Source organism: Triticum urartu, chromosome 5A (assembly GCF_056163025.1).
Source record: "Triticum urartu cultivar PI428250 chromosome 5A, HENAU_Tu73, whole genome shotgun sequence".
In the NCBI taxonomy this organism is placed as follows: Eukaryota; Viridiplantae; Streptophyta; class Magnoliopsida; order Poales; family Poaceae; genus Triticum; species Triticum urartu.
In genome coordinates this window covers 41,161,901-41,174,392 of record NC_141877.1, presented here as the reverse complement: position 1 = coordinate 41,174,392, position 12,492 = coordinate 41,161,901, and the positions used below count along the sequence as shown (strand labels likewise).

The following is a 12,492-nucleotide window of genomic DNA, read 5'->3' as shown; positions in this document are numbered from 1 at the left end:
GTCTGTAATGTTGAATGTGAACTTGTCGTGTCGTGTTGTTAGTTTGTTACTGTCAGTTTGATGTTATAATCCTAAATGTTGTCTGTTACAACTGTTGTCGCTTATGTGAATTTGCTTATTTTGTTTCATGTGTGCAAAAGTATGCTCTACATATATGATTGCAAATATGTAGAAGATCGGTCCATAATTTCAGCCACAGTTTAAGTAGTAGTTCAGCAGAGTTTCGTATCCACCAAAAGACCAGTACATAACACTACAGAAGTTCAATTAGTTGCCACTTCATACTACAACAAAATGAAATTGTAGCAGATGTCCACTTCATACTACTTAGTACTACTAGTTCATGAGAACATAAGGCATCTCAATCTTCTGGGTGACCTGGAACTCATCTTGGGCTTCCTCTTACACATGTCCAGTTCTACTTGTTCCTTCCCCAAGTAAGAGCCACTCCATTCCCCTAGTTTTTCTTTTCCTTTTCCCTCTTGTTCTTGTAGAATTTGTTCTTCCTCTTCTTCTTGGTTGGTCTGGTTCATGTCCATGTGCTGGTCCTCTTCCTGCTGCCACTGACCCACCTCTTGCTCCTCTTGCTCCTCTTCTTCCTCTTGCCCCTCTTGCTCCTCTTGCTCTTTGTGTTGTGTGTGCTGGTTCATCTGGAATGTTGGCCCTAAGCTCAGCAACAAATGCACTTTCATCTGGAATTCGGTGCATCCTAGAAACAGGTACTCCTTGTGCTGGCCCCTAAACACATAAATAAAAAGATGAGGACAGGGTCAATTTCACCATATGTTAGTTCATGTCATTTGTGAAATGAATTATTTCACCAACTGTTTTATAAGTACCTCATGAGATAAAATATGTACCATGCTGTCTTGTACTTGTGTTGGGTCCAAATGTGGCCTCATAGTTCTATGTTGAATATGCTGACAACATCAACAAACACTATGTAAGTAAAGGATTTAATTAATTTTCTTTTAGTAAGTAGAAAAAGTAGAACTCACAGTTAATATTACTGGAAAGTCAACATCTCCATTCTCATCAATAACCATTTTGGACTTCTTTTTCTTTGCCTTTTCCATCAGCTGCTGTACTAGTTCATTCATTTTGTCAGCGGGCTTTCTCTTCCTTCCTCTAGAACTTTTTGCTCTAACTAGATCATTTGGCTCTGCAACATGCTCAGTTTGCTCTGGAACTTGCTCAGGCTGCTCTGGAACATGCTCAGTTTGCTCTGGAACTTGCTCAGCTTGTTCCTCATCATCCCCACCCACTTCTCTTATTACAACAGCTTTCAACTTTGAGCAGCCACTTCTGTTATGACCAGCTTCTTTGCAGTAACCACAGTGCATAATAGCACCATGCCTGCTTAGTTTGGTGCCATCTTCACTCTCCTCAGGTTGCTGCCTTCTGTTCTTCCTTCTCCTTCCAGCTCTTCTCTCATATAGTGGTGGTAAAATAGGTGTTGCAGATACAGCAGCCCACTCATCTTTATCTCTAGTTGGATATATCTGTACCCCATAAGCTAGACAGTATGTTTCCACAGTGTAACAAGAAGAAACCATGGTTTCAGGTTTAATCCTTTCATGTCTGCAACATGCACATGCATGGCTGCAGGGAACACCTGTGAGTTGCCACCTTCTGCAAGTACATGTATGCATATTTAACTCGACTATGTATTGCTTGTCATTGGACAAAACACCAAAGACACCCATGCCTGACTCCTCAGGATGACAATTGGCAGACAACTCTATGTTTTTTCTTAATTTGTCTCTAATTTTGGGAGTTAGATTGCCTGTCCATTTTTGAGTAGCTTCTTTTTTCTTTGACATATGCCTGTGCATTAACTGTGATTTTATCCTCTCCAACATGGACAACACAGGTAGTTCTCTAGCTTCTAGTATGTACCTAGTGGAATTCAGTAAGAACAATAGTCAGTTATTGCAGTTATAGACAGGTAATTAAGTAAGACAGACTATTAAGTAAGACAGGCAATTAAGTAAGAACAACATTCAGTTACCTGTTGAAAACTTCACATGTGTTGTTCAATAGAATGTCACATTTAGGAAGCTCACGAAAAAAAGCCCTTGACCATTGATTTGGTGCTTTATCTTCCAACCAAGCATAAGATTCTGGGTTATCTTGCTTTAGTTTCTCCATGTTTAGCTCAAACATGGTTGGTGTAGTGGATTTGGCACAAGCCCACACTTGTTGTCTTATTGTCTCACCTTTGTGCACTGAATGCAAGTTTTGGTATAAGTGTCTCACACAAAACCTATGCTCTGAGTCACAGAACTGCTCATTTACAGCCTTGATTAGCCCCTAATAGAGGAAACCAGTTATATCTTAGTTTGTATGAACTGAATTGCAACACTGACACTAACATGAACAGTAACTGAACATTAAAAGTGATTTACCTTCTGTTTGTCACTCATGATAGTGATTGTGCTTGTGTTAATTATGTTGAGGTCTTGCTTCAGTGTACAAAGGAACCAGTTCCAAGATGCATAACATTCTGTCTCCACCACTGCCATTGCAATAGGATAAATTGAGTCATTGCCATCAATACCAACTGCAGTGAGTAATTGGCCACCATACTTTGTCTTTATGAATGTGCCATCAATACAAATGATTGGCCTGCAGCCCTTCAGCCAACCTATTTTACAAGCTGCCAAACATAAGTAGCAAGTACTAAATAGGCCATTCTCTAGGTTCAGATAGAAAGATGGCCCTGGATTGCTATGTCTTACTTCCTCTGCATATCTCCAAAGCAATGAGTACTGCTTCACCTCATCCCCACGCACAACTTCCAATGCTGCTTTCCTAGCTCTCCCTAGCTTGTGCCTGCTAACTTCCATGTTGAATTTCTTCCTGACTTTTCTTGAAAAGGTAGACAGTGAAATCTTATCATTATCTCTGAACTTCTCTACATATTTATTGGCAAGAAAAGGTGTTGTTAGTTCCTTCACATCCCAAACTTTTTCACATGTATGCTCTCCAACATAAGTCTTTACAAGGAAGGACTGTGTCCTGTTGTCATTGACAGCCACAAGCTTCCAAGGGCAACCCTCAGAACACATAGCCTCAAACCTTTGCTTGTTATTTCTTTTCTTCTTAATTTGCACCCTGTTCTTTACTGCATATTGTTCTACAACTTTCCTAAGTAGATCCACTAAATCAAATACCATTCCTAGCTTGAACTGAGGGTTTTCCATGTCAACAGCAGGGTTAAATGTTTTAAACCTATATATAGGTTTCTCCTTCTTTTTCTTTGCCTTGTACTCCTCATCATCGGAGTCACTTTTATGTCTTTTCTCCAAGTCATCCTCTTCTGGCAGTTGCAGATCATCCTCATGAACATCATCTGACCCAGGAACATGCCTATATTCAGCTCCTATGTTTTTGCCCTTCTCAACCATAGCATCATGCACAACATCATCTACATTCTTATCATAGTCCTTATCATCCTCCTCCTCCATTCCATAATCACTGTCGTACCAAGTAGGATCAATGTCTGAATCACAATCGTACTCTTCTTCTGAAACTTCTGAATTCTCTGACACCTCTGATTTTTCTTGGCCCTCTGACCCATCTGCATCTGCTTGTTGCTCTACAGTAGATGCATTTTCTGAACTACCTGCCACTGTCTCTGATTTCATCTTCCTAATCTTCTCTGTGCTAAAAGGGCTCATTATAACTGTAGGTAGTGCAGGGAACCTTTAATTGCAATGTCATCTTCCTCCTCTTGATTCTGTTCTCTGATATGTTTAACAAACAGAACCAGTACCTTGGAGTAAACAGATGCTCTGGCCATCTTTAAACAGTCATTTTCCAAGTTAATTTCCACCACATCTGCAAGAGTTTTACCAGGTGGGCACCATAGCATAATTTTCTCCTCATAGGGATAATTAAGTTGTGCTAGCATATAGCAGATCACATCATTACATAGTGTATTCCTGTCCAGGTTGTCAAACCATGTTATCTTCTCATCCAAATATGTCAGATTCACTCCTTTTCCCACAAAAAACCCACCATGATGCACCTCCACACTGAATTTCACCGAATCATACCCTGCATTTGTGAGCGGAGGCAATATCAGCCCAACATGCCCACACAATATGAACTAACCCTAGGATGCAGCCCAACATACAAAAAGAGGTAAAAGAGGTACCAACCATGTCAAGTACCTAGTACTGCACATCTCAGACCTATAACTATTTAGATGCACCACCAGTATTTCATCTATTGCGTGAAGGAGGAAACCCTAACTAAAATTGGGGGACGGGATAGGGGGAGGGGGAAACTCACCGTAAGTCGGACCCCCATGCCATTCAGTGCGAAGAACCGGCAACTCCACCGTCGGATGGAACACCGTCTGGACCGGCACCCTGTCCGCCGACGATCTCCATGACGGCACGGCGCCGCCTGTCTCCTCTCCCATCGGCAACGAACAGAGGCAGCGAGAGAAAACAGAGGAGTGTTTCAATGCGGCATTGCTTGAGACTTCAGGGGGCTATCTGCAAAAAAGCGGCCGTCACGTGCAATGCGCGTGACCTGAAATCAGAGAAAACCGGGCGTCGCCGCGGTTCAGCTGGCACGTGTGACTTGATTGCACCCGCAATGCAAGTTCTTGACGGGTTCTTCCGGTTTGCAAGTTGTGTGACTAAAGTGCACCCGCGGTGCAAGTTCATAGACCGCCAGTGCTATTTACTCAACAGAATCTAACTGCAACTTAATTTTGCAGCTTAAAACCTCATTAAGTTCACTTACATGTATGTGGTGAACTTGCCATATAAATCTCTAATACTTACATGTATGTGGTGAAAGTCAGACCTCGTAAGAACCAAGCACAAAACTGGTAAGCAGATACAGAGGTTGCTGCATATTTTTCCATAAATGATGCTCACACCAACTTACTTATATGACATAGACATCTGAACAAAGAGGCTCCGGTGGTGACTGGTGACGCACTTAATAACACGTACTAACATTTAGTATCGACTAAGCTAGCTCTGAAGATGGCATTAAACTAAACACCAAACATGGTTGCTATGGTTAAACATGACAGAAAAATAAAAAGGTGAGGGGATCAGGTTCTTGTTCTCACCATTGACGGTAGCACTTGATGCACATATCATGGCTGAAGTTGGGCGGCACAACCGGCACAACCCCTGCTGTTTTTTAACTCCACGCAGACCTCCCACTCCTCGTCTATGTCAGCATCAATCTCAGAGACCGACCTCTTGCTCGCTACTAACTCTGAGCAGACTGCCCTCTGCTCGTAGCACCCCTTGTTGCAGTCGAACGAGGGGAGAAAATGTAACATCTATAGACAGACAATGGGCGTCAGTATCATAGGTCCAAACTGTAACATAAAGCTGCACAATTCCCACAAGAACACAAGTGTAGTGACCACAATATGCCACGAAGTCTTGAATCAAACCACACAAATGCAAAGACTGAGCCTTGTAGCCGAGGATCCGAGGAGGTCGAGTGCACTGCTGAGGCTGCAGACGGTTCACTGAGCGGAGGAAGAGGAAGAAGTGTGCTTCGGGCTGTAGGAAATCAATATCTGCAGATACGCCCATCATAGTCCGGAGACACGATGTTAAGAACGCCGGCATGCTGGATGTCGGCCTCGAGCACCTTGAGCAATTCCCTAAACGACCTTCGAGCGGCGCAGGCCGCAGGGCACCATCGCCATCTCTTCCGCTCTCTTCCTCCGCAGCCAGAGCCACGACGCACTGCACTCACGGATGCCATCTGAGCTGATTCCCCCTGGGGGTGGCGGCTGACATCGGCGGCGCAGGGAGGTGGGTCGTCCGCATCGGGGGAAGAAGGATTGGGTCGGTTAGCTCTTTCTCTTTTTGATCTTTTTTATGTTTTTTTTCAGATCATTAGCGAAACGTTTTTTCCACCTAAGGATGGCAGTGGTGGGTAAATATTTGCAACTTTATTAATGAAAAGTGACGGTGAATCCGACGGAAGCAATGCGTGTAGGTAAAGAGGTAAAGGAAAGACTAGCAAACAAAAAGGCCCGTGCGTTGCACCGGGTGTACAAAAAATAAATATATGCTTAGAAGTTGAAAAAAATTACCACTAAAACAACATTGCAATCAGTCAAACAGCCATATCATAACAAACATTTCAAACGATTTTGGTTTAAAATAATTTTCAAACAATAAATGCTTTTTCAGTTTGTAAATCCTGTACCATTCTCAGAAAACAAACTAATAAGTAAACATGGATATGCTCTTACTTTATTTTCCACATGCCAATTTGAAACAATTTTTGTTATCAAAATCGAAGTACAGTATCAAAAGTATTGGGATAAGATTTCCAATCAAAATTGATGAATGATTTTGGTTTAAATAGTTAACAAACAATGCAATTAGATCTCATTGTTGCATGCCTAAGGCTCAAACCCAAGAACTGCCATGCATCCATAGTGAAGAATAACCATTCAAACCATCAGCAAATTCATTCAAAAAGATTGGCTGCTTGTACTTCATTTAGAATTCGCAACCAAGAGTCAAGTCATGGGCGTAGGTAAGTTTCATAGCTTCAAAGATATTTCACTTAGCTAGAAAAATAGTAGGAAACTAAAAAAAATTGAAATTAAATCAATGGTCATGGCTGGCTGTCAAGTAGTGTTAGCGTTGGGAGACAGTGATACAACTAACCAACGAGAAACGAACTTGCTACTTAAATTGCTTCCTGGTTAAAAGAATAGATCCCTTAATTCTCAGATATAAAGATGGACATCAACATACACATCATGAGCCAATCTTAACCTCCCTAAGATGTACATATAACACTATTTTCAATTGAATCACATATCACATGCATACTTAGTTACTGTCCCATTCTAATTCTTTGATGTAGATTCTCAAGAGTGGAAGTATTTCTCCTTTCTCTTGCTCTATGCGTCTCTTCAGCTCTCTTAAAATTTGCATTGGCCCACTTGTTCCGAAGATAGTTTTTCCCAGCAAATCCCTGCATATACAGATGTTCTTCACACCTAATGGTGGAAGGTTTATTTGCATGTTTACCAAGTGTGAGGAATCAGTCAAACCCGGTGACCTGAGTTGGGGTGCAGAAAATATCAACCAATGTATCATGAATTAGCATCTTCTCAACTGGAATGTCATCCACTAATTGCTTTTCATGTACTGTACTCGTAGTTATTATATATGGTAAAGGTGCCCGTACGTTGCAACGGGCATATTCGAGTGATTCAACATCATGGTATCTAACATATGGATATTCATGCACCTATATGGCCTTCTCGACTTTCTTTTGGCGTTATAGCATTAATTTTTTTGCTATTTCAAACCTCCCCCCTCCCCCTCCAGTAAACCTATCTTCTATTTGCACCATCGCTAGTCTTTTGTTCTGCAATTAACATTGTAGAGCAGAATACAAAATTAATTTAGGTGAACAGATGGAACACATTCAATATTATTCGAATGTGATGTGTTATTTGCTCATCCACTCCTATAGGCTTCTTCCAGAATATATGTGCAGATATTATATCAGTGTGCTCTATATAAGTGCAACTGTCAGTAATTGACCATCGACATGAGCTTTGACTCCATGGTCACTACGTAATACAGGAAAAAGAAAAGGCCAATATTGCATTATTGCTTGACTGTTACTGAAATTTGACAGGAAATCAAGTAGCGCTACCTCATCTTCTTTTGGACTCTTAGAGCATATATACAACAGAAACAGGACAAAAACTAACCAAGAATATATACATATCCATGTGCACCACTTTCAGAATATATGACATATTGACTCTGAGATATCTAACTTTTTTTGTTTCCATGCATTCAAGAAGCGCTCTATTACTTTCAGGATCTTATTCCAAGTTTAACTTGTTTACAAAGATTAAAAATTATGATGTAGCATGATTTTTCTATGACATCCAAAAAAATTATGGTTATACATATCAAACAGGCAACACAAGTAATTCTTGGTCCAATTCTAAAATGGACAGGTTTGGATCTGCTAAAGAACACTTTGTTTCTCCTGTTCCATAACCTAATGACCACACTTAAGCATAGATAGGTTTGTATATATGACAAAAGAACAGCAGGCTCGAAGTAATAAATCACAGGCAGGGAGGAAGCAATGTAGATGATGGGGGCTTAGCTTACTTGTCAGCGTAGTGGAGGAGGTAGAGGTAGGTGATGGAGCTTCTGCACCTCGGGTGACTGCACCTCCATGTTCATACAACCTAAGGCGCACGCAAATAAGTCTGAATATACACGGCGTGAGACGACGGGAGGATTCCACTATGACCACATGAATGTTGTCGGAGTCTACAAGCGCTGGCCATGATGGCAGGTCGTCCTATAGGTGCTCGTCCGTACCCTCCCTTCTCTAGGCTCTCTCAGGCCGTGGCGGCGGAGATCCGTCAGGGACGAACGGCCACGTCTCCAATCACTGAACCCAACGATGCCCAAGCCCGACCGCCGTTGCGTTCGTGCTCCCGAGACGTCCTAAGCAGCCCTTGGATTCTCCTGGAAATCAATCAACACCTGCAGACAACAAACACCTCAATGTCATCGCACCGTTCGCCAAACCAACCTCTGGCTCAAGAAAGAGGAGTAAACAGACATCTGATGATGAACTTACCTGCCGCATAATAGGGTCCGTTAGGATGTTTTGGATTTCAGGGTCCTGCACAGCTTTGCCCTGTCTCTCTTTCAGTTCCTCTGGGGTAAAGTTTGCCTCTGTTCGCCTTGTTGATCTGCTGAACACATCTGAGAATGGACAGCAACGGTTAGGAGCTGCTTGGTGGAATCTAAGATGAGAAACCAGTGACTGATTGACAATCTCTTTCAGTGCTATTTACCTCTTGACACCATCAAGCAGCTCCTAGTTACTCGGATCATGCTTTAGGCCTTCCTGATAAGTTTCCATTGCTTTGTCATACTCTTTCATGAAAAACCGGATTGTGCATTTCCCTTGGAGAATGTAGGATCTAGCTCGATGCACTTCTCGGCATCCCTTCAGGCATGGCACCCAGCTTGGTGTAACAGGCAGCCCTGTTGCTGTATACCTGAAATATACAATCCACGCAAACAACAACTTAGCAGTTATACCAAACCCACTACAGGACAAATCTATACTGCAGAAGCACCTGATGCACCAGTCGTCATCGACAGGCTAATTCAAAAGGCGTATATATACACAGTTTGGTATGTTCTCCGCATTATTGGTTAATCTTATGCGGGTTCCCGTCAGATGTAAAAAAAATTCTTCCCAATATAACTGTGAAATGGTTTCAAATAATTGTTTTGCTCAAGCAATTGAGTAACATAAAACATCAAGGAATTACCTTCGGATCCTTCAGGTTTCTCCTGAGCGCTTCAGTGTAATGCTTCACTGCTTCTGGGTATTTTTGCTGCTTAGGGAACTCATTACCTGCAGGGCAGTAGCAAGAACAGAGAACCTCATCATTAACTTCCCTAGACTATTAGGGGCAGAAAAGCAGTGTTAACAGTATAATTCACGCAGCTTACCTTTCTCTTGCTCCTCATCAGCTTTTTATGGATCATAATACTCTTGTTGCTCGAGCTCCTTGTTTGCTCGTTCAGCATCATTTAGTATTTTCAGGGTATCTGGGTTTGATGCTCAGTTAGAGCCTTCTGGAAAGTCTCAGTGGCAACATCGTAGTCTTTGGAAGACTTGGCAAGTTTGGCAAGAGCAGTTGCTTTCCTTGTCAGTGCCCTTGAGAGTTGAGACCATCTTGAAGTCAGCACAGTCAGCATGAAGTTCCCTTCCCCTCTCAAAAGCCGTATCACAATCCTTAATGCAATCATCATACTGGTATTTGGAGAAACAGAATATTAGCTCTCAAATCACCAGAGGCATAAGTAATTCGAGAGGGCTCCCGATTCCAATAATTAAGTTAAAACATGTGGCAGTGAAAAATCATAGCAACACTACTGATTTACGAAATCTACAGTTCATTCAAGCCATGTAATATCATACAGAGCAAGTCCAATCCCACAAAAGATAAGAAGGCAGATATATAGAGATAAATTCACTGTTGTTATTAAATATTGATGAATGTGTAAGGATTGCATCGACGGTGAAATCATTCTAAACTACCAGTAGTCTCTATCAAAAAATACCAATGTGTCTCTAAAACGCCCTTGCCTGTGCTCCGAGCCACCGCTGCTGCTGACGCCTCCTGGCATCATTTTCTCTTAACTTGGTAAAATATGTTTTCAGTTGTACACATATGGTGCCAGCAGTGTGAATACTTTAAGATGAAATGATAAAAGCAAAAGTGCTGCTATATTTAATCCTACAAAAACAATTCAAGACATGTTTGTACTAAATATGTTAAATGCTAATACCAAGAGCATACCAATTCATCAAGAAGGGTGGTGAATTGTGAGCAGACAACGCTAGAAATACAAAGCCTTTAAGATGTCCCTTCGAACATGAGATGTGGATAGTTTGTATTTATTGAATAGGCTGTGCTCCTGCCATTTATACCTAACAAATGATACAAGTTCCCCAGTTGCATCAAATTTTTTAAGTTATTCACAGGGCATACAAATCTGCATCTCAAACTCAAAGGTGCGGCATACAAGATTTTGTTTACTCACAGTAACACAACTTTTTTACAGAATTCATACAAACAATTGACCGAATGGCACTCTCATTGAACAGGCATTATCAAACACGATCATAAGCACAGAACAAACTCACCTCCATCTATCTCTTTGAACCAGCAAAGATATCTAAGCAGCAGCCACTGCCACTGCCTGCCCCCGTACCACCAGCAACAAAAGTAGCCCGCCTAATGAGACATCGCAGCTTCAAAATGTTGGGGATGGATGGTAAACAAGCAGAAACATCATCAAGAAGGGTGGTGAATTATGAGAAGACAGCGCTAGAAATACAAAGCCTTTAAGATGTCCCTTCGAACATGAGATGCGGATAGTTTGTATTTACTGAATAGGCTGTGCTCCTGCCATTTATACCTAACAAATGATACAAGTTCCCCATTTGCTTCAAATTTTTTAAGTTATTCACAGGGCATACAAATCTGCATCTCAAACTCAAAGGTGCGGCATACAAGATTTTGTTTACTCATAGTAACACAACTTTTTTACAGAATTCATACAAACAATTGACCGAATGGCACTCTCATTGAACAGGCATTATCAAACACGATCATAAGCACAAAACAAACTCTCCTCCATCTATCTCTCTGAACCAGCAAAGATATCTAAGCAGCAGCCACCGCCACTGCCTGCCCCCGTACCACCAGCAACAAAAGTAGCCCGCCTAATGAGACATCGCAGCTTCAAAATGTTGGGGATGGATGGTAAACAAGCAGAAACATTATGTACCTCTGTAGTCTGCGCACCAGCTGCCTCACGAGACCGTGACACCCTCACCCTTTGCTTCCGGTTCCTGCACCACAATAGCCGTGTCCGTATCCCTGACCGGCACCTCATCGGCCTTTGTCTCTGGTTGATGCGCAGGATGCACCTTGGTTGTGTCCCGGACCACCACCTCCCCGCTCTTCACCTCTGGTTCCGGCACCTCAGGTGCTTCGGACACCACGACATCCTGCACCATGGCGTGCGCCTCCGCTCTCACATCCACCTTACCCGCTTGTTCCAGGTCAACAACTTCAGGCGGTAAAGCATCAACCATGATCTCCTCCCCGGCCTCGTCGTACTGCCGTCATCAACGTCCTCGACGGCGCACTCGATCGGCACCTCCAACGTGCCCCCCTTCTTCTCCTCCTCGGCCCAGCATGGAGGCCTGCATCGTCGAAGCTCCAAATAAAGTTTTTGTGGAGGAACGCGTCCTGGCTCCCAGCGGCCGCGAGGGCCTCCAATGCAGCGTCCAGGAAGCCGACGGCGGCATGGGATAGGGCCAGCGTCCTGCGGCGGTCGAGAGTCACCAGCCTTACCAGCAGTTGCCACCTTCTTGTTTCGGAACCACCCCCCTGGCGATCTCCTCTTTCACACAGCCGACAGCTCACCGCAGCTTGTGCATATACTCAAACACCTTGTCTGCGTCCCTGGCCTTCGCGCTGAGCTCAAGGAGCAGGGCGAGCTCGGGCTCTTCCGGTGATGCAGTGGAGGCCGCCATGTGGGCCTCGACCGCGTAGGCCTTGCCAGCCTCCCCGGCGCGCCGGAACGCGGCAAGCACGAGGCTGTAAGACCGAAGGCGCGACGCGAGGCCATACTTCTGCCGCATGGAGGAGACGAGCCTGAAGGCTTCGTTGGCGCCCTCGGCGTCTGCAGCGACGATGCAGGCGAGCGAGGTGATGGTGGCCTCGGACGGGGGCGCCCTGGCCTCCAGCATGCCAGCGAACACGCGGCGCGCGGCGGCGGCCGGGTGGACGAGTAAGACGGCGCCGTCCGCAGAGGCGATCAGGTGGAGGAGCTGGTTGCTCTGGTGCGCGGCGAGGCAGAGGTCGGGCGCCGCGTCCGGGCCGGAGACGGCCGCGTCGAA

The 12,492-nt window shown here is 43.8% G+C and overlaps 1 protein-coding gene and 1 pseudogene across 1 annotated transcript; both read right to left on the bottom strand.

Moving 5' to 3' along the window:
- Nucleotides 1-393: 393 nt before the first annotated feature.
- LOC147967832 (uncharacterized) lies at nucleotides 394-1,746 on the bottom strand. The gene is made up of 3 exons (XM_087522559.1): nucleotides 999-1,746; nucleotides 840-920; nucleotides 394-738 (listed from the first exon to the last, which is right to left on the bottom strand). Exons 1-3 carry the CDS (start codon nucleotides 1,704-1,706, stop codon nucleotides 403-405), a joined length of 1,125 nt encoding a protein of 374 aa, XP_087378685.1. The 5' UTR covers nucleotides 1,707-1,746; the 3' UTR covers nucleotides 394-402.
- A 6,752-nt stretch (nucleotides 1,747-8,498) lies between these two features.
- Nucleotides 8,499-11,682, bottom strand: LOC125528274 (hsp70-Hsp90 organizing protein-like; annotated as a pseudogene).
- Nucleotides 11,683-12,492: the final 810 nt, after the last annotated feature.